The 21,601-nt window shown below is 50.7% G+C and overlaps 2 protein-coding genes across 4 annotated transcripts in view; one reads left to right on the top strand and one right to left on the bottom strand.

Moving 5' to 3' along the window:
- The window catches only part of LOC108518431 (apolipoprotein L1-like), a 24,758-nt gene extending 15,113 nt beyond the window's left edge, over nt 1-9,645 (bottom strand). The window contains exons 1-2 of the mRNA XM_017856780.1: nt 9,426-9,645; nt 6,062-6,139 (exon numbers count right to left, since the gene is read on the bottom strand). The gene's annotated coding sequence lies outside the window, so the exon portion shown is untranslated. The remainder of the gene's footprint in view (nt 1-6,061; nt 6,140-9,425) is intronic.
- APOL2 (apolipoprotein L2) lies at nt 962-19,129 on the top strand. Of its 3 annotated transcripts, XM_017856777.1 has the most exons (5): nt 963-1,179; nt 1,393-1,470; nt 11,939-12,027; nt 13,698-13,824; nt 17,350-19,129. In XM_017856777.1, the coding sequence occupies exons 3-5, from the start codon at nt 12,018-12,020 to the stop codon at nt 18,239-18,241; spliced, it is 1,029 nt and encodes a 342-aa protein (XP_017712266.1). In that variant the 5' UTR covers nt 963-1,179; nt 1,393-1,470; nt 11,939-12,017; the 3' UTR covers nt 18,242-19,129. The 3 variants fall into 3 exon arrangements, with proteins under 3 accessions (XP_017712268.1, XP_017712266.1, XP_017712267.1); XM_017856779.1 differs by lacking the exon at nt 1,393-1,470 and having other exon boundaries at nt 962-1,179; XM_017856778.1 differs by lacking the exons at nt 963-1,179; nt 1,393-1,470 and adding an exon at nt 2,926-4,337.
- The last annotated feature ends 2,472 nt before the right edge of the window (nt 19,130-21,601 follow it).

Below are 21,601 nucleotides of genomic sequence, written 5' to 3'. Positions count from 1 at the left end.
TATATATACACACACACACACAGATATATAGATATAAAGATACAGATATACATTTCCTTTCATGTTTTCTCCTTGTTCATACATATATACACACATAGATATATAGATATATATATAGATATACATTTCCTTTCACGTTTTCTCCTTGTTCTTCAACTATATATATATACGTGTGTGTGTGTATATATATATATATACACACATATATATATATATTTTTTTTTTTTGAGATTCTGTCACCAGGCTGGAGTGCAGTGGTGTGATCTCGGCTCACTGCAACCTCCACTTCCTGGGTTCAAGTGATTCTCCTGCCTCAGCCTCCCAAGTAGCTAGGACTACAGGCACGCACCACCACACCCAGCTAATTTTGTAAACTGTAAAAGTAGAAGCAGAAGTGGGAAGAGCCCTGTAAATGTTCTCATTTATTGGTAGGAGCTAAGCTACGAAGACACAAAGTCATAAGAAGGACACAACAGGCTGGGCGTGGTGGCTCACATCTATAACCCCAGTGCTTTGGGAGGCCAAACAGGTGGATCACTTGAAGTCAGGAGTTCCAAAATGGTGAAACCCCATCTCTACTAAAAATACAAAAAATTAGCTGGGTGTAATGGTGGGCACCTGTAATCCCAGCAACTCAGAGGCTGAGGTGAGAGGATGGCTTGAGCCCCGGGGTTTGAAGCTGCAGTGAGCTATGATTGGGCCACTGCTCTCCAGCCTGGGTTACAGAGAGAGACTCTGTATCAAAAGCTTAACAAAAAATAACCCCAGCAGCCTTGCGATAAATATGCAATAAGCATCTACCCAGCACGTGTGGGAGACTGGCTAATGCTGATGGCATGTGTGGGAATAAGGCAGGCATCTGAGGAATGTGGGGGCACGGAAGGCCTGGGGGGGTAATCTGGAGGCTCCCACAGTCAGTCTAGTGACAGGTCTTTCTTGAGCTCAGAGAGGTTAGGTAACTGGTTCAGATGAGACAGGAAAGCAGGGGCAGAGCCTGGATTTGCACCCAGGCTTGAGTCTGACTTCTCTCTCCCTCCTCCTGTGCCCATAAACTGCAGAGAGGGAGGGGGAAGCGGCTCAGATGGGTTCAAAAAACTCCCTGGGCTCAACGCTGGTTCTGACTGCCTGAGACATGGGCTGGTGACACAGCGGACCCCGAACCCTGAGGATGTGAGGCAGGTGGGTTGGATGAGAGGGAGCTGGATGTCTGGTCTGGGGCTGCTCCTCTAAGTGCAGCAGCAAGGAGGCTGGACTTGGAGTGCAAATGGTGCTGGCGAGCAGCCTGTTTGCTGTGCTTGATGACAAGCTGCTGGGAAGTTGTGACTTTCACTTTCCCTTTCGAATTCCTGGGTATATCTGGGAGGCCGGAGAATGTGTCTGGTTATTACACAGGTGCACAGCTGGAGGTGGGACCCACACAGCTCAGAACAGCTGGATCTTGCTCAGTCTCTGTCAGAGGAAGATTCTTTGGTAAGTTGGGATGGTGTGACCTCTCCCAGTCTCCTTATTCTCACAATAGCTGCATGAAGGAAGGATCATTCAGCTTTTGTAGATAAGCTCAGAAAGATTAGGCAACTGATTCAGATCACACAGGAAAGCAGTGGCAGAGCCTGGATTTGCACCCAGGCTTGAGTCTGATTGCTCCCTCCCTCCTGCTGTACTCTTAAAGAGAGGTGGGGAAAGTGGCTCAGATGGGTTCACAAAGCTCCCTGAGCTCAGCTCTGGTTCTGACTGCCTGAGACATGGCCAGGTGACCCCAGAAGAAAGGTGGGTGTTGGGGGTGTCCATCTCTTTGGGAAATTTGAAGGAATCAAAGGAGGAGGAGGAGGGGAGGTGACCCGGAGCCCGGGGTGTATTTGTGGCCTGGCCACACCCAGGCTGGCCAGAGGATGCTGCTGCTGAGGCCCAATGGCGACAATATATTTCTTTTGATATAACAAGGAACCCAGAGGTTGTCTCATCCACCCTGAGTCGGAACATCTACTTGTGCCAGGCCCTGTGGGGAAACTGAGGCCCTGGGAGGGGAGTGACTTGCTGAGGGTCTCATGTCAGGAGGCTGAGCAGGTAGCTCATAGGACTCCACGACTCTGGCCCTCACCTCTGTCCCTCTGTTCAGACCTCTGGGGGGATGGAGAAGAAACAGGCTGTGCTGTGTCCCTCATGGGAAACATGGCTGAGACAGGGGACGTGAGAAGGTCGCCTTGTAGAATAGTGTCTGTGGCATGATGCCAGCTTTGCAATCATGAGATTCAAAAGCCACACTGTGGAATTGTGAGTATAACTACAGGAGCGACAGCTTAGATTTCTGTGTTTGTAGAAGCAGAATCAAACCTGGAAACTTTTGGATTATTAAAATCATCCCTTTTTGCTTCAGTATCAGAGTCACAAGGGCAGATGTTGGCCTCCTCTCCACCCTCCAAGAGCTGTGTGACTCTGGGCAAGTCACCTCCTCTCCCAGCCTAAGATTTTCCCCTCTTGAAAACCTGATAGAGCTGCCAAAATACATGAAATCAGGGGGGAAATTTCTGTGAAATTTGAGTCATGGTCTTACTTGTTCTTCACCAAAAAGAGATGCCCATCAAGATAGAAAGAAAAATTAAATTCAATTCCTCAGCTGAAAGTGAAACCGAAGCTGGGCCGTGTCATCCAAAAGTTGGCTGCTTTTAGCTCAAGTAATGCCTCCTGCACCTGGGATTTCTGCCAGGCTGTGCCAGGGAGGGTGGAGGGCATCCCAGTCAGTCGTAGGGGATGCAGCTTGGAACACAACAGGGTTCCCATTGGATGCTCAGTCAAAAGGGGAGAAAGAGGCCCAAAGAGCCACACACAGGTAGAGCTGCCTCCAGAAAGCAGAGAGCTCAGGGAGCCTGGGGAGGGTTGGGGGATGCCGCAGGGACCAGGCAGCTTTGGCTGGGTCTCTGAGGACGGGTGACTTGCACATGGTGGGGACAGTGGGGGAGGCATTCCAGGGCAAGGGAGCAGCTGAGCGAAGGTCTGAGGCTGGGGATGGGAGGAGTAGATGGGTCCAGGAGGCATTGAAGCAGGGTGTCAGTGGGTGCCTGGACCCAAGGTGACTGTGGTGGCAGGGAGTGGTGAGTGTAATGTAAATGGGGAGCCAAGCAAGGAGACCCGAGGCAGATGAGAACATAGGTAGCCTTTATTGGGCTCGCGGGCGAGGTTCACCGGTCCTCTAGCGGGAGGGCCAAGGTATCGGGGGCCTTTTATAGGCGAGGTAGGTGGGGTTTGTAGGTTTCAGTTTTCCTGAGTTAGGTTTTGATTTCTGGGGAATGACGTGTCCAGGAGATTGCGCAGAGCGGGAGTTCTTTGGCGGGTGTGGGCTTTTTTCACGCGCGGAGAGTCTTAGCAGGAAGTGAAGGGCAGGAAGTCCTAACAAAAGGTCTGCCATGCCGGGTGATACCACCATGTTGGGTCTAGATTCCTGCCTAACATTCCGACCTCTTTCTAATAAGAAAAAGGGGTGATGTGTTCATCTGGCTGCTTCCTGCTGGTATAGGTCGTTGTGGGGTCCTTCAGAGGTCGGAACTTGGGTATAGGGGTGGAGTAGCATCTGATTGACAGTGACTCGGGAGACTTCTTTCATGCGGTCCTGGATGAAGCGGAGGACACAGGGAGCTATGAGTAGCAAGAAGCCAATGATCAGTAAGGGGCTTAGAAAGGGTAGGACCTAACCGGCCATAGACGACTGCGACCACCTAAGTGAGGGCCCTGATCAGAGGTTTCTCTGGTGGAGTCTTGGGGACCGAAAACCAGGAGTGAGATATCAGCCTGGCGGGGTTTATTAGGTGAGAGGAGAGGAAAGAGGAGCGCGAGGTGCGAGTGGGGGTTGGGCCGGAGGTGAACTGAGGCCTTTAGCTTGGAGAGGAGGTCTGGTCCTAACAAGGGGACTGGACCCGAAGGAATGATAAGAAATGAGTGCGAGAAGAGGGAGCCATCTAGGTGGCAAGACAGAGGAGGAGTCTGGCGGTAGGTGGAGGGAGTGCCATCAATTCCTATGACCGTGACAGCGGAGGGATGGCTGGGGCCACTAGAGGAAGGCAAAACAGAGTAGGTAGCCTCCTGTGTCCATAAGGAAGGATATGGACTTACCCGCTGCCTGGAGCGTAACCCTGGGCTCTGTGAGAGTAGGAGGGATTTTCCAGCCTGGGCCTCCACAGTAGGAGGGATTTTCTAGCCTGGGCCTTTTAATTGTCATCAGTGTCAAGGAGCTGGAAGCCGCCTCCAGTACCTGGAGGAGGGTCGTCACATGGAGGCGTAGCAACCGTCCTCAGGTTGGGGCAGTCCGACTTCCAGTGGCCCATCTGCGGACAGTTCGGACAGGGGTGAGTTGACTCCTCAGGGTTGGGGCACTGCCTGGCCCAGTGGCCTTTGTTGCCCCACTTGAAGCAGGCGCCAGGTGGCGTTTGGGGAGTACCTCCTCTCGGAGAGCTTCTGGAGCTGGCCGGCCTCAGGGCTGCTACCAAGGCCTGGGTTTGGCGCCTGTCGCTGAGCCTCAGCGGCTTCCTCCCTGGAGTTGTAGACCTTGAAGGCCAGTTTGACTAAATCCTGGATGGGAGTTTGAGGGCCGTCCTCCACCATTTTTAATTTTTTTGGATATCTGGAGCCGACTGAGAAATAAAGTACGTAGCCAAGACGGTTCCTCCTGCAGGGGAGCAGGTGGGTGTGGCCGATGTGAAGGAGGAAAACTGCAGTGAGGGATAGAAGTTGGAAGCCAGCTGCTTTTTTAGCTCACTTAGCAGCATAAGCATTGTCCTGTGCGATGGGATCTGATGCCTTTTGATGGCTGCTTTTTTAGCTACCTTATCAGCATAAGCGTTGTCTTGAGCAAAGGTTGGGGAGGAAAATAGATTTTGGAAGTTATGAGAACTGTAGAGAGTTGAGCACAGTTTGTGATTTTTAGGGCCTTTAAGAGTATTAAAGCAGTGGCAGCCACTGCGCGCAGACATGAGGGCTAGGCTAAAACAGTAAGGTCGTTTGGACAGAAAGACTACAGGACGCGGTCCTGGCTCTTGTGTAAGAATTCTGTCTGCACTAACTATGCCTAGGAAGGAAAGGAGTTGTTTCGTAGAAAGGATTGGGGTTTGGGAGATTAGCCAAACGCGATCAGCAGAGAGAGCAAGTGTGTATTTATGAGAATTATGCCGAGATAGGTAACAAATGAGGAAGAAATTTGGGCTTGACTGAAGTAATGCGGGCTGTCTGTGAAGCCTTGCGGCAGTAGAGCCTAGTGATTTGCTGAGCCTGATGGGTGCCAGGGTCAGTCTAAGTGAAAGCAAAAGAGAGGCTGGGATGAAGGGTGTAAAGGAATAGTAAAGAAAGTATGTTTGAGATCTAGAACAGAAGAATGGGTTGTGGAGGGAGGTATTGAGGATAGGAGAGTATATGGGTTTGGCACCACGGGGTGGATAGGCAAAACAATTTGGTTGATAAGGTGCAGATCTTGAACTAACCTGTAAACCCTGTCTGGTTTTAGAACAGGTAAAATGGGGTAATTGAAAGGAGAGTTTATAGGTTTTTAAAGCCCATGCTGTAGCAGGCAAGTGATAACAGGCTTTAATCCTTTTAAAGCGTGCTGCAGGATGGGATATTGGCATTGAGTGGGGTAAGGGTGATTAGGTTTTAATGAGATGGTGAGGGGTGCATGATCAGTCGCCAAGGAGGGAGTAGAGGTGTCCTATACTTGTGGGTTAAGGTTGGGGGGTACGAGGGGAGGATGTGAAGAAGGCTTTGAACTGGGGGAAAAGGCAGCAATGAGGTGTGGCTGTAGCCTAGGGATAGACAGGGAAGCAGATAATTTAGTTAAAATGTCTTGGCCTAATAAGGGAACTGGACAGGTGGGGCTAACTAAAAAAGAATGCAAAAAAGAATGTTTCCTAAGTTGGCACTAGAGTTGGGGAGTTTTGAGAGGTTTAGAAGCCTGGCCGTCAATACCTACAACAGTTATGGAGGCAAGGGAAACAGGCCCTTGAAAATAAGGTAATGTGGAGTGGGTAGCCTCTGTATTGATGAAGAAGGGGACAGACTTACCCTCCACTATAAGAGTTACCTAAAGCGTCTGTGATGGTCCAGGAGGCTTCTGAGGAGATGGGGCAGCGTCGATCTTCAGCCGCTAAGCCGAGAAGGTCTGGAAAGGAGTCAGTCAGAGAGCCTTGGTCCAGAGCTCCAGGGGCTCTGGGAGTGGCTGCCGGGCGAGTTGAACAGTCTGATTTCCAGTGGGGTCCCGCACAGATGGGACACGGTTTAGGAGGAATCCTGGGCTGTGGACATTCCTTGGCCCAGTGGCCAGATTTCTGGCACTTGTAGCAAGCTCCTGGGGGAGGAGGTTCTGGAGGATCCCCTGGCAGCTGCAGTTTAGGCGTTTGGAGTTGTGTGCTGAAGATGTGGCTGGGGTTTGTCTCACAGTGGAGCCAAGGCATTGAAACTCAGAAATAAGTTGCTACTTGGCTGCCTCTACTCTATTATTGTACACTTTGAAGGCGAGGTTCATTAAGTCCTGTTGTGGGGTTTGAGGGCCGGAATTTAATTTTTGGAGCTTTATTTAATGTGGGGAGCAGATTGAGTAATAAAATAAAATGCATATTAAGAATAAGTCGGCCTTCTGACTTTTCAGGGTCTAGGGCTGAAAAGCGTCTCAGGGTCACTGGTAAACAGGCCATGAACTGGGCTAAGTTTTCATATTTGATGAAAAAGAGCCTAAACGCTCACTGATGTGGGAGAGGTCGGATAAAGAAAAAGGAACATTAACCTTGACTATGCCTTTAGCTCTAGCCACTTTTTAAAGAGGAAATTGCTGGGCAGGTGGGGGAGGGCTAGTCGAGGAACAAAACTGTAAGCCAGCCCGGGTGTGAGGAGGGGAGGCAATAAAAGGATTACAGGGTGGGGGAGCAGAGGCTGAGGAAAATTGGGACCTAGCTCGGCCTGGCGAGGAGGGCAGAGGTCAGATGGGTCTGTAGAAAAGGAAGATTAGAAAGACTCAGTGACGCTTGGGGTTGGGAGTGAGGGGACAGGCGGGAGGGAAAGAAGGAAGATTTGGGATGAGTTGCATTGGGAACAGAGACTAGGGAGGGACTGATGTGTAAAAGAATGCCTGGATGTCAGGCACCTCAGACCGTTTGCCTACTTTATGACAAGAATTATTTAGCTCTTGTAGGATGGAAAAAATCGAAAGTGCCGTTTTCTGGCTGTTTGGAGTCAATGTCATGCGCATCCGTGTGAAGAGACCACCAAACAGGCTTTGTGTGAGCAACATGACTGTTTATTTCACCTGGGTGCACGCGGGCTGAGTCTGAAAAGAGTGTCAGCAAAGGGAGATAAGTGTGGGGCTGTTGGAAGAAACATTTGTCGTATTGAATGATTGGTGATGGCCTGGATGCGGTTTTGTATGAATTAAAAAACTAAACAGAAGACACAAGGTCTGAATAAGAAAAGGAGAGAAAACAGGTATCAAAGGACTAAGAGGCCGGGCGCGGTGGCTCAAGCCTGTAATCCCAGCACTTTGTGAGGCCGAGACGGGTGGATCATGAGGTCAGGAGATCGAGACCATCCTGGCTAACACGGTGAAACCCCGTCTCTACTAAAAAATACAAAAAACTAGCCGGGCGACGAGGCGGGCGCCTGTAGTCCCAGCTACTCGGGAGGCTGAGACAGGAGAATGGCGGGAACCCGGGAGGCGGAGCTTGCAGTGAGCTGAGATCCGGCCACTGCACTCCAGCCTGGGCGGCAGAGCAAGACTCCGTCTCAAAAAAAAAAAAACAAAAAAAAACAAAGGACTAAGAACTGGGAGGACCTAGGACATCTAATTGGAGAGTGCTTAAGGAGGCTCAGCATAGCCTTGCTAGCAAAGATATTTACTTTAAGAGGGAATTTAGAGTGGCGGTTTGGGATAGCACTAGGAGATGTCAGCTGTGATGGCTTGGAGAAACAGTGTACACTAGCAGTGTAAACATGAGCAAGGCGTTTATGAGTCGTTGAGAACGGTGAATAGGAGTATGACTAGACAGAAGACAGTAGGGATGAAAGTTTTTTTGGGGTGCGGTCCAAGTTGGTCACACAGGAGCTCAAATGGGCTGTCACCTGTCGCATTCCGAAGACAGGCCTGAATTCTGAGAAAGGAAAGTGGTTAAAGTGTTGTCTAGTCCTTTTTAAGTTGGTGACTGAGCTTGTTGAGGTGTGTTTTTAAAAGACCGTTAGTCCATTCTACCTTTCCTGAAGATTGAGGATGGTAAAGGATATAAAGGTCTCACTGAATACTAAGAGCCTGAGAAACTGTTTGGGTGATTTGACTAGTAAAGGCTGGTCTGTTATCAGACTGTATAGAGGTAGGAAGGCCAAACTGAGGAATTATGTCTGACAGAAGGGAAGAAATGACTGCGGTGGCCTTCTCAGACCCTGTGGGAAAGGCCTCTGCCCATCCAGTGAAAGTGTCTACCCAGACTAAGAGATATTTTAGTTTTCTGACTTGGGGCATGTGAGTAAAGTCAATGTGCCAGTCCTGGGCAGGGGCAAATCCTCGAGCTTGATGTGTAGGAAACGGAGGGGGCCTGAACAATCCCTGAGGGGCAGTAGAATAGCAGATGGAACACTGAGAAGCGATCTCCTTTAGGATAGATATCCATGATGGAAAGGAAATGAGAGGTTCTAAGAGACGGGCTAGCGGCTTGTAACTTACATGGAAGAGGTTATGAAATGATGACAGAATAGAATGGGCCTGTGAGGCTGGAAGGAGATAATTTCTTTGGTCTAAGAACTATTTGCCTTGTGTGGGAAGAGATTGATAGGTGGAAGTTTCAGTGGGGACCAAAGGGGGCGCAGGGAAAGAGTATCAGGAGGCTCAGAGAAAGAGGGAGAATCGTCCTTCTCCTTGCTTGAGGGAGGAGATTTTGCGAGCAAGACCTGGGCCAATGAACATCAGGCAGAGACAGCCCGGCAGGAACAAGTCCTAAAAGGCCTGAACATAGGGTACCTCGGACCATCTGCCTAGTCTCTTGAAGAAGTTGGTCAGATCCGTGAGAATGTTAAAGTCTAGAGTGCCCTCTGCAGGCCACTGAGACTGATTATCTAATTTATACTGTGGCCGTGCCACCGTGCAGAAGAAAATAAGCCCTTTGGTTTCCAGTCTTGGCTGAGACCTAAAGTCTGGAAATTAGCCAAGAGGCACCCCAGAGGGGATTTTGGGTCTGGTTTGGGCTGGGCAGCCCCCATGGTCCTGAGGCAGGCAGTCCGGAGGCAACGGGAGCGTCCTCCCACTGCCACACGGAGTGGGGGGTACGGTGGCTTCTGGGGAGGTCGGAGGTCTCCTAGTTCCCGGTGCCCGAGTCAGAAGTGATGGACGGGGGAAGCCCTGACGAGGCCACGTGGCCACGCGTTTCGGGCAGGGATTCCCGGAGCCTGCAGGATGGGGGAAAACTTACCCAGCAGTGATTGAATTGAGTCTGGGATTTGGTGAAATGGCTCCCCACTCGGAGAGGAGGTCCTAGCTCTGGGAGAGGAGAGCCTGCCCGAACCGTCAGGGGTCCGGGAAAGGGTCTCCTCCCGGGTTTCGGCACCAATGTAACGTAAATGGGGAGCCGAGCAAGAAGACAGGAGGCAGATGAGAACAAAGGTAGCCTTTCTTGGGCTCGCAGGCGAGGTTCACCGGTCCTCTAGCGGGAAGGCCGAGGAAGTCACACTCAGGGTGGGTATGGGGGGGCCTTTTATAGGGCAAGGTAGGCAGGGTTTGTAGGTTTCGGTTTTCCTGAGTTAGGTTTTGATTTCTGGGGAATGACGCGTCCAGGAACTTGCGCAGAGCAGGGGTTCTTTGGCGGGTGTGGGCTTTTTTCGCCCACTGAGAGTCTTAGCAGGAAGTGAAGCGCGGGAAGTCCTAACAAAGGGCCTGCCATGGCAGGTGATACCGCCATGTTGGGTCTAGATTCCTGACTAACAGTGAGGAAGGTGGGAGCCAGAGCATCGGAGGGCCTGTTTGCCCTGCTACGGGGTTTGAACTTGACCCTGACTTTTCATTGAAGATCCTCAGAAGGGTGCAGTGCCACCGCTGAGGGCTGTAATCCAGTGCTGTGGGAGGCAGAGGCGGGAGGATCACCTGAGGCTAGGAGTTCAAGACAGCCTGGGCAACACAGGAGATGCTGTCTCTCTGAAATTAAAAATTAACAAATTAGTCCTGCGTGGTGGTGTGTGCCTGTAGTCCCAGCTACTCGGAAGACTGAGGCAGGAGGATCACTTGAGCCCAGGGGCTCTAGGCTGCTGTGAGCTCTGATAGCCCTAAAGCTCTCCAGCCTGGGTGATGGAGCAAGACAGTTTCTCAAAACTAAAATGGAAAATGACGATTTCTCAGGAAATCATTTCGACTCCTCTCTCCCTGCCCAAGGAGGATGCCCTACACCCACTTGGAGGGAGATGCTCTGCTGAGAGTCTCTGTCCTCTGCATCTGGAGAGCTTGGCTCAGAGCTGAGGTGGGAGGGAGGGCTCCCCCTCCAGGTCTCTCAGTTGGGCAGGGCTTGAGCTGGGCCAGGCGCCATCCGGGTGTCTTCCAGGAACAAAATCCCTTCCCGGAATTGACCAACCTGCAGGCTCACCCATGGAGTACACACTGTGTCCTAGTCAAGCCTGAGGGGCAGTATCCGGCCTCAACCGCCCAGCAGAGGCTCCAGACAAGGGTGGGAGCCAGGCCAACAAGGACCAAGGAGGATGGGATCCTGGGTGCAGCTCCTCACAAGTATCAGGCGTGTCTGAGGCCCCAGCTCTCTCTGCCCTGGGCTACATACCAGGAGCAAGACCTTGTCTCAAAGAATAAAGGTGTGTTTTTGTTTTGTTTTGTTTTGTTTTTCTTAAAGAAAAGACTACTGAGAGCCAGGAAGACTGAAAGAATGGGCATCTTCATGTACTGCTAGTTTGAGTGTGAATTGGTACAATTTGCATACAGAGTGGCTCTAGGTAGAAAAACTTTTGAGATGTTAATAGCTTCTGAGCTAGTCATTCTACTCCTACGAATATCTTTAGGAAATAATCTCAAATGTGAGCAGTTTTATATGAAGGAGGATATTCACTGTAGCACAATTTATATGAAGAATTAGAAACACCCTAAATCCATCAGCCAGGGAGGACAGCAGAGGGCACAGGGCAGCACCAGGAGGGCTCGGCAGCCACAGCAGGGGTTGGGCCGGCATCTGGCAGGATCCAGGTCTTTGTGCGACAGAGGACCTTAGAGAAGCCACGGGGACACAGACTGTCCACTGCAGCAGCAGTGAATTCACCAAGACGAACAGTTGAGCACAGATTGCAAGACATGGATTTGCAATGAGGAGTCATTTCCCATGAGCGTGTATACATGACTGAGTATTGTATATTTAAGGGAGTAGAGCACAGTCATTGAAGACATGGGATTGAAGCAGAAGTCCTGGCTCTAGCACTATTGTGAAAACAAGGGCAAGTTCCCTAACTTTTGTGGATTCTTCTGTGTTCGAAAGGGAAGGTGGTACCTATCTCCCGTGCTGTGTGTGATCGTCGAATGAGACACATGTAAGGAGCCCTGCACATCACAGACACTCAATACACACTGGCTATCATCAACCAGTTATCACACATGTTCCCAGGCCCAGGTCATTGTCAGAACCTTCCTCCCCATCTCTATTCCTGTGTATGGACTCCATAGTTTCTGTAAGGATCAGATGGCTGCCCCTTCTCTGATTATCTTCTCCTCATACCCCAACAGGACAAGGACCCTGCCTTGGTGTGAGAGTGAGGGCAGAGGGAGCTGGAACGAGGGGAGTTTTTGTAAACATTAGCTGGCAGGGCCCCAGGAGATAGAGAAACACTCTGGACATTTGCTGCTACCACAGAGGGATCTGCAAAGACCCAGCCCCTCCAGCCTCCCTCTGTACACAGGTGGCTTACGTTTGATCCCACAATTTGTTTTCTCCTCCTCTAGGGTTAAGAAAAACCTTCCAGTCTGAACAGTGACTGGAGAGCTCCAAGGAAAGCCCCTCGGTAACCCGGCCGCTGGCACCATGAACCCAGGTAGGCTCCCTCCCTCTTCCCTGGCTGGTTCCTACATGCACCTAGAATGGAGGGTGGTGCCTCCACAGCTGAGTGAGCCCCAGAGGAACCCAGATGGAGAAGGAGGCTGATGAGTCTGCCCTGAGCTCAAGAGAGGTCACGTGGAGTCCCCGGATTCAGGGGTCTCTGGGGGCATCTGCGTCCTGACTTCTCCTCAGGAGGGCACGGCCCAGGTGCCAACTTCCTCCCTACCCTGGCACCTACCAAATGACTCAAGTGGGGCAGGACAGCCATGAGGAAGTGGAACCATCAGGGGAGGGGAATGGGGGAAGAGCAGGGTCCAGGAGGAGGGGAGGGGTGGGAGAGGAGGTTGACCTGTTGCCCTGATCTCTCACCTCCCACTCTGCTCCTGGCTGACCCTGGGTTGTTTCCAGCAGAGGCTGGTCCCCTCCCTCCCGCTCTTGCTCTGCACCAGCCCCTCTGTTCAGAGTGGCCTTGTGAGAATGTATCATGCTTGACCCAGCTTCCAACGTAACTGGACCTCGGTCTGGCCTTTGCCACATCTCTTCTGTGTGACCTGGCGCTCCTTACCTCCCCTCTTCTGCACAAGAATAATGTTTCCCCACGTTTTCATGGGGATCAAATATTACAAGGGTACCTGGCCTGGCCAGAGCCTGCCACACAGTAGGGCCTCTCTCAGGGTTAGTTTCCATCCCCTCCACCTGTCCCTGTTGATTCCAGGTGGAAGCCACCCAGTCCCCCAAGCTGTGTTAGGGCAGCTGCCCTCCCCTGCCCATCACAAGCACCTGCTGACCAGGGATGACTGCTCCGGGCAGGGCCTCATTCCCATGATCTCAGATACCCCTTGTCAAAGAAAGATCTGAGGCACAGTAACATTTATTTGAGTAAGAAGGAATTCATGAATTAAGAAAACCAAACTGGAGGAGGCTTCGTGCTCTGGTGAAAAAATGTGGGAGACAATGTTGATCAGGTGAATATGAAACTGCAATAAGGACATTATTTGGTTGCAGTTACAAAATTGCCTGTTTTGGTTTACCTTTTTGGAAAATTCCTGGTCACATTGGTGCCAGTGGGTTTAGGAAGGTCTCCGAATCCAAGTGAGAACAGACCTTAGCCTTGTCCTGGTTTTTGACTCCATTGAGAGAAACAATTTGAGTCAAAGAAAAAGCAAATCAGTTTGTATTGCAAAGTGGAGGCACAGGCTTAGGGGTGGGAGTGCAGGCAGACTCAGAAGAGCCAGTCGGACACAGTGGGGTTTGGTGTTTCTGTCTCTGATGGTTTACTAAATTAAGGGGTTGGAGTCTGGGGAGGGCTCTCTTGCTAGCTTGAGGAGGCTGCCTTTGTGCCGTGTGCTCACCTGGTCTTCTTGTGTATCTTTCTCTTCTTACAATAGGACACTAGCCCTCTAATAGGATTAGAGCCCTACCCTTGTGATCTCATTCAGTCTTAAATGTTTCCTTAAATGCCCAATCTTCAAATATAGTCACTCGAGTTTAGGGCTTCAGTGCATGAATTTTGGGGGCCCACAATCCCTCTATAGCACTGATGACTCCATCAAATATGTCCCAAATTTGTCCCAGGAAAAATTAACATGTAACCAACGTACACGCAATGGTTGTTACGCTCCCCTACACTTTCCTCCAAACTTATCCTTTCTTCTTTCCAACTAGAGAGCAGCATCTTTATTGAGGATTCCCTTAAGTATTTCCAGGACCGAGTGAGCAGAGAGAATCTGCTACAACTGCTGACTGACGGTAGAGCCTGGAGCGAATTCATGGTTGCTGCTGAACTGTCCAGGTAACCTCCACCGGGTTACTTCCGTGGGGAGCCCCAGTGATGCCACCCAGATCTCCCTTGGGCTAGTTTTCCCTGACATGCACACCTCCTCCAGGCAGGCCCCTCTGCTGGGCTTGAGGATGACCTTCTCAGCAGTCCAGGAAGAGTATTTCCTCCCTGTCCTTTGCTGGCAGTGAGTAGCCTCAGGCTGAGGGGACAGGAAGCCCACAGGCAGCCATGACCCTCTATGTCCATGAGTGTTGGGATCATCCAGACAGAGAAGAAATATTCCTCTCCCACTCACATGTCCTCTGCAAGTTCATGACCTCCTTAAGTTTCAAGCCCTTGAAACAGGGACAGGGTCATTTCTGCCATCTGCTGGTGATGGGAACTTTGCAGGTTACTTTCTCACTTTCAGCCTTTCTTCATCCATGGAGTTTGATTGTGAGAAAAATGAGATCATGCATGTAAAGTGCTTAGCATAATGACTAACACATAGTAAGTGCACAGTTAACGTTAACATTTAACAACCTTGGTGGAAATAGACCAGGGTTAAGGGTCTTTCTTCCTGAAGATGGGAGCTCAGCAGAACTTCCTTTGGGACAAGTCAGAAAAATCCTGACATAACCAATGCGTGTTCCTGGGGATGCTGGCTGGGACCATTTTTTCTCATCTGAGGAATTCCATAAACACGGCAGGACTCTTCTGCTGGTCCAGGATGCTGAGAGGCTGGAGTGGAATTAGACAGCACTGGGTTTCCTCCTGGCTCTGTCTGTGTTTAGTCATGGAGACTGGGCTTATGTCATGGAGACTGGGAACTGTCATCTGTCCAATAGGAATAGCAAGTCAATGTGATAGGAGTGTGGTGAAGGCCTTAGAGTGAACTCCAGGGCAAAGGTGGGGAACCAAGGACCAAGATCCTGCCCGAAGGCCCAGAGAACAGGACCAGTGTCAGAGCCTGGGGTCAGGATGCAGCAAGAGTCAGCCTTGTCTTTGTAGGACAAGGAGGAAGGTTGAGGCACCAGAGCTGGGACTAGGGTGTGGCAAGAGAGGCACCAAGGGCTTGAAACTTAAGGAGGTCATGAACTTGCAGAGGACATGTGAGTGGGAGAGGAATATTTCTTCTCTGTCTGGATGATCCCAACACTCATGGACATAGAGGGTCATGGCTGCCTGTGTCTCTCACACCCTGCCTTGGAACTGGCAAGTTCTGGGCTACCCTTTGGGAATCTTCTTCTCTTCTACACAAAGAAGCCCCTGACAATGGGCAAAGCCAGTGATGCCCTTAGTGACATCTCCATAGTCAGAATGAGTTGCTGCCCAATTGTCTTTGATGGTACAGGTTTCAGGGTGCGCATCATCTGAGTAGACATGAGGCGACAAGTCACACAGCACCTCAAGAAGGAGAAGTCCAAACACTTCCTCTTATCAGTGAAGGCCGTGCCACGTAGCTCCCAAATTCAGCAGGCCGTCATTGTCAGCATGAGAGCGAATCTTTATACTAAGGCAGGCACGAGCCTTCGGAAGAGTGTCCTGAGTCTTTAGCCTACGTAGAGATATCCATGAATAATGGGCACATGGCCTCTACGGCGTCGTCACCAGGTGAAAACCATGTCAGCGGTTGCTATAAGGCATTCAGTTAGGCTGGTGGACCAAGTTCGGTGCGCAGTCGAGACCTGGAAGGTTGGGGGTGCATGCGTGTTAGGAGCGCTCACAGGAGGCCCGGATAAGGCGGCGTAAGGAGACCGGTGGCCATGCTGTGAGCCAGAGATGCGAGGATACCCCAGAGCAATCCACGTAGCATCCTTATGTGATCCAGTCCAGCCTTGGGCGGCAAGTATACAGGAGAGACAGACTCCGTATGTCCTTTTCACAGAAAAGTGAAAGACGGGCATGTAGAGGCCTTGGGAAAGGAGCGAATTGTGCAGGCAAAGTGAAATACCTATGTCTCTCTGATGCGTTTTGTTCTCTATGTTTATGAATACCACTCACAGTCCTCCAGATGGGCAGTAGCGCCATGACGTTCTTGCAATGTCTTGTAGGCTACACATTACCGTTGTGACACCCCCTGCAAATAATGGGAGAGTTCCTAAATCAGTCTTCTTAGAGTTTATAATTCCCTTTACACTCGATTCATATAACTATCTACTAAAAACTGCTTATTTCACGGACTCTGTGGCTTATCTACGAGGGAATGTAGAACACAGATTAATGAATCAGCCTAAGGCAAGAAGAACGACACAGGGGACTGTGATTTCAGCAGTGGCGAGGGTTTTCAGCCGTGTGAGACATGCACTTGTCCCTGCCAGGTATTGCGTCGCGACACTCCTCCTGCTCTCAATGTGAGGTCCACACAGTACACACGGGATGTTGCCAACCAGGGAAGTTCCCCAGTTAAGCGAAACATTCCTGTGAATCAACATGAAATCAGGCGGAGGCAAGCCTTTATTCAGGATAGTTGTTACAGGGGAGGGAGACTGAGCCCAGCTCCAAATACAGTAAAGAGGAGGAGTCACAGCCAACACCAGGGTGAGGGGCAGGAGATGGAACAGTTCTGACAGGAGACACCAGAGTAGGGGGTTCCTGCTAAACTGGCCTAACAGGATTCTTGCTAAAGGCAGGTCAGACCCTCACCCATCAATTTTGGGGGTGAGGAGCATGATCAGATAGCAAAGGGTGCTCAGACAGCAAACGGGGAGGACCCTCCCTAAACTGATTTGGAGCGATTCTTGCTGAGCCGGGGCGGTACAGATCCAGCAAGCAGCGGATGGGTGTGGAAGGCCAAGGTCGGCGCCTAGTGGAGAAGCAGCTCTGAAGAGCCCCGCTGGAGTTGCTCAAGGAGAAAGTCTTTCTCAACCCATGCCTTAGTGTCCAGAATATTTGCTGGGGTTGGATCACAAGCTGCCCTCATGACTGACCTGTAGTCTCCAGCCCCTCCCTGAGGTCTCACACCTTTAGTCCCCAGGTCCTCTGGAGGTCAGGAAAGACATCAAATAGCCCCAAACCCCATCATCCATCACATTGCTATACTGTCCTGTGGCCAAATCACCAGACAAAGAAAGATGTTCCTCCCAGGCAGGACACTCCAGGAGCCTGGAGATCACTTCCCAGGAGCTGAGGACAAAGGAAGGCCTCTCTTTGGGAAAAGTTCATGCTTCACTTTGCTGCCATCCTGGGAATAAGGTGTCTTTGTCCCACTCTCACGGCTCTTTGTTCATCTGCAGAATTTTCCCCTCTCCAAACACTTTGGCAGTCACGGTGTTGACCTGCCCTTGCGTGAGGAGGCATCTTTATCAAACACCTACCACGGAAGAGCATCTGAGATGCCTTTAAGATATTTATTTCCATATGGAATAAGTACTGAGGAGTATCTATGATGAACAAAGTACGTTTGAGTTTGGAAGAAAATTCTTTCCATTTGTAAAATTTGTTTCTATTTGATTGATACTGAAAGCTCTGCACTTTACACAGGATAAAGATCGCATGGAGCTCATTTCACAGACAGGGAAACTGCATTTCTTAATCCTTTAACCTTTCTTTGTGCAGGGATGAGGCAGATGCGCTCCGTAAAGCTCTGAACAAGCTTGTAAGTCACATGGTCATGAAGGACAAAAACCGCCATGATAAAGACCAGCTGCACAGGGAGTGGTTTTTGAAAGAGTTTCCTCGCTTGAAAAAGGAGCTTGAGGATCACATAAGGATGCTCCGTTCCCTCGCAGACCAGGTTCAGCGGGTCCACAGAGGCACCACCATTACCAATGTGGTGGCCAACTCTTTTAGCACTACCGCTGGTGCCCTGAGCCTCCTTGGCCTGGGTCTGGCACCCTTCACTGAAGGACTCAGTCTTTTGCTCATGGACACTGCAGCGGGTCTAGGAGCAGCATCTGCTGTGACTGGGATTACCAGCAGTGTTGTGGAACTAGTAAAGCAATTGCAGGCACGAAACCAAGCTCGCAGCTTGGACCAAAGCAGCACCGATGCAGTGAAGGTGGTGAAGGAGTTTGTGGGTGGGAACACACCCAACTTTCTTACCTTAGTTAACAGTTATTCCACTTTCACACAACGCATTGGGAGGGACATCCGTGCCATCAGACAAGCCAGAGTCAACCCTCAGTTAGGAGCATATGCCCCACCCCCCCAGGTCATTGGGCGAATCTCACTTGAAGGTGGTGAACAGGTTGAGAGGGTTGCTGAAGGTGGTGAACAGGTTGAGAGGGTTGCTGAAGGCCCCGCCCTGGCAATGAGCAGAGGAGCCATGACCGTGGGTGCAGCCACTGGAGCAATCTTGCTTCTGCTGGATGTGGTCAACACTGCGTACGAGACAAAGCACTTGCTTAACGGGGCAAAGTCAGAGTTAGCTGAGGAGCTGAAGAAGCAAGCTCAGGACCTGGAGGGGAAGCTCAACGTTCTCATCAAGATCCATGAGATGTTGCAGTAGGGCCAAGACCAGTGACCCCAGAGCAGGGCAGCCACCAGGGAAAGTGTGCCTGGCACAGGCCAGGACAAAATGCAGACATTTTATTAGGGAGATAAGGAGGGCAAGGCATAGTTTATGGAAGTGAGTGTTAGTGACTTTGGCATTTTTGTAGCTGAGCACAGCAGGGGAGTGGTTAATGCAGATGGTAAGTGCACCAAGGAGAAGGCAGGAACACTGGAGCCAGGAATAAGGAAGGAAAGGGAACTGGAGAGTGTGGGGAATGGGAAGAAGCAGTTTACTTTAGACTGAAGGATATATTGGGGGAGGAATAGAGGGGAGGCATGCAGGAACCAGCAATGAGAAGGTCAGGAAAAGAACCGAAAATGCAGAAAGTCAAAGAGTTAGAACTGTTGGATACAGGAGAAGAAACAGCAGCCCCGCTACAGACCCACCCCCAGGTTTGACGTCCTTCCAAGAATGAAGTCTTTCCTGGTGATGGTCTCTCACTCTGTCTTTCCAGCATCCACTCTCCCTTGTCCTTCCGGGGGTGTATCTCAGTCAGCCAGTGGCTTCTTGATGATGGTTGTTGGGGTGGTTGTTTTGTGACGGGTCCCCTCTAGGTTACTAAAGAGTGTATGTCCCCTGCTTGAACCCTGAAGGGCAGGTGGTGGGCCATGGCCATGGTCCCCAGCTGAGGAGCAGGTGTCCCTGAGAGCTCAAACTTCCCAGAGAGTATCTGAGAACCAATCACTGAAAACAGTCCCATCGCTCTTACCCGATAAGTAAACAGTCAGAAAATTAGTATGAAAGCAGCTTAGCATTGGGAAGAAGCGCAGATCTCTAGAGCTGTCCTGCCGCCGCCCAGGAGTGACCTGTGTGTAAGTCCTAATAAACTCACCCACTCACCAAGCTGGACTTGTTCAAGTCAATTCTTTGGTCTCGTAGCTCCTTCCAAGCTTTGGGGGCCATCAGTCTCAAGTTTTTCTCGTAACGGTGGTGATGGTGGTTGTGATGGCAGCAGAGTCGTGGGGGCCTTGGCAAGTAGCCGGTGATCTTCCAGACCAGGGGACACTGATGGACCGATGAAGTTCCAGGGAAACTCGAAATGCTGTGTTGGAAAGAGGTTAATTTGGGAAGAAATGAAAAACGAAAGGAGATGCCAGGAACAGGTCAAGGAACCTTGAGGTGTGTCCAGGAGTTCAATCCCACTTGTGGTCACCAGACCTCGCCTCTCTGAGCCTCAGTTTCCTCATCAGCTATAGAAGGGGGCTAGACAAGGTGATATCTCAGGTCCACCGGCTCTCCCCGTCTTGTATTCTGGAGACTTGGGTCCAATCAACACTGATGGCTGTGCCTTTGTGGTGCTCATGGAGGCTCCCCTGGGCTCTGGGTGCCTGACTTCCCTTCCTCATGATCCTTCTTCCAGGGTCTCTGGAGCGAGGCTTCCACGGCCCCTCCTGCTCGCTCACTGGACTCTCACTTTCCCAGCTGGTCATTTCCCTGAGACCTCAAAACCCCAAGCCCACTGGGGCACCCACGGAAAGCTTGTACATGTCTCTCTTTGGCTGAGCACAGGCATGGCTTCCATCTGCGAGTCAGAGGCTGGGATTGACACGGGACACTTGAGGCTGCCTAGTGTCGGAGGGGACTGTGTGCAGATTGGGAGAGGATCAGTGAAAAATAGAGGGACAAAGAGGGACATCCAGACAGCAAACACCCCCATCCAGTCTGTCCTCACATTTTGCCCAGACTCCGGCAAGAACGTCCAGAATGGTCTTCTCTGTGCCCCTGCCCCTGTCCCTCCCATGTCCTGGACCATGCTCCACACTGGGCCAGGTTGGGCTTTAACAATATAGTTTCTTTTTTTTCATATACTCGCACTCTGTTGGAAGACTGGCATACCATGGCATGATCATGGCTCACTGCATCTTGGACCTGGCCTCAAGCTATCCTTCCACCTTGACTCCCTGAGCAATTGGAACCATCCGTGTGTGCCCCAATGCCTCGCTAATTTTTGTATTTTTTTTTTATAGGGAGAGGATTTCCCCATCTTGCCCAGGCTGGTATCAAACTCCTCAGCTCGAGTGATCTGTTCACTTTGGCCTTTCAATGGGCTGCAATAACAGGCATGAGCCACCATGCCCACCTAAGAACACAGATTTGATCGAGCACCTGCTTCCAACCCTCCAATGGCTTCCCAATACTCTTAACACAAAGATGTAGGCCATGATGCTGCCTAAAGTAGCCTATTGTGGCCTGGGGTCCTGTGAAGGAAAAGCCAGAGGCAATGTTCTGGTGCAGAGGGTTTGTGTGGGAAGTGATTCTAGGAGCAGAACTGAGGATCCAGGAGGGAAGGAGGAAAAGTTGACACAAGGAGAGGTTTTTGAATGGGCCATGCATGTGGGCAATGAGACCTTCTGAGGTGCCTTCAAGAAGCGTCCTCAGAATCTTTGTCTCCAGGGAGGAGAGAGGGAGGCCTTTATCCACTGCTGCTATCCCCATGGGCTTGCCTCAGGGGGCATTAATTGTCAGTATTTCCCTGTTGTAGAGCCTGCGGGCACCTCAGCTGGAGCCCAGAGCAGGAGCAAGAGACAAACGGGATGTACAAAATCACCCCAGAAACTTCCCTAAGTCACTCATAACATGCATCCAGGGCCTACCGAGTCCTTTCTGTGTAGCATCCTGCAGAAGCCTTGCCTCAGTCCCTCTAACGCTCCATCAGCCAGGGTTTCCTTGACCTTCGATTGACTCATCTACTTCTTCCTGAAGAAGTCAGCAGAGCCATGGCCACCCACTTGCTGGCACCCGAACCGTGTGTTTCACTTTTTGGTCAATGCTTCATCAATTCTTGGATTACTCACATTTTTTCATAGATTTTTCTTGGGCATTGAGGGTACAAACACTAAGTGACTTGTTCAGTGATCCATCCACCCCTTTGCCCCGAGCTCTTATTGTTGAAAGTCCATCATGCTAGCTGCATTTGATGCCATCCCACGGTAATGCCCATGTCACTCGAAATTCTTTAAGTTGCAAAGCACAGAAAGGGAGTCTGGCTGGCTTGAACAAGGAAGAAGATCCAGTAGGTGCAAACTAGGGCAATTCAGGGGATAGAAGGAAAGACAAAATCTACACAGTTCAGGAAGGACAGTAACCAGGGAAAGGTCCAATATTAGGAAAATGTGGTTTGACCCTTGAGGCCTCTGCCACCAGCTAGCTTAAGTCCACACACTGTGAGTCCTAGTGTCTCTGATTAAAGTTTCACATTCCCAAAAGACGGAATAGCGTGGCCAGTGGCTGTATACCTGGACCAACCATTCAGGTCAGGGTATCTGGAAGGGGGCTGGGTAATAGAAACACTAACCCTCGAGAGAAGCCTTGGGT

The sequence above is a fragment of the Rhinopithecus bieti genome, unplaced genomic scaffold (genome assembly GCF_001698545.2).
Source record: "Rhinopithecus bieti isolate Rb0 unplaced genomic scaffold, ASM169854v2 scaffold_42532, whole genome shotgun sequence".
Classification (NCBI taxonomy): Eukaryota; Metazoa; Chordata; class Mammalia; order Primates; family Cercopithecidae; genus Rhinopithecus; species Rhinopithecus bieti.
Note: the sequence above shows the minus strand (reverse complement) of the source record. Positions and strands in the feature narration are given on the sequence as shown.

Excerpts from the sequence above, each read along its gene's own strand:
- APOL2 (XM_017856779.1), top strand. Across the intron at positions 13,825-17,349 it reads GTTGCTGCTGAACTGTCCAG|GGATGAGGCAGATGCGCTCC; the intron begins GTAACCTCCACC and ends TTCTTTGTGCAG.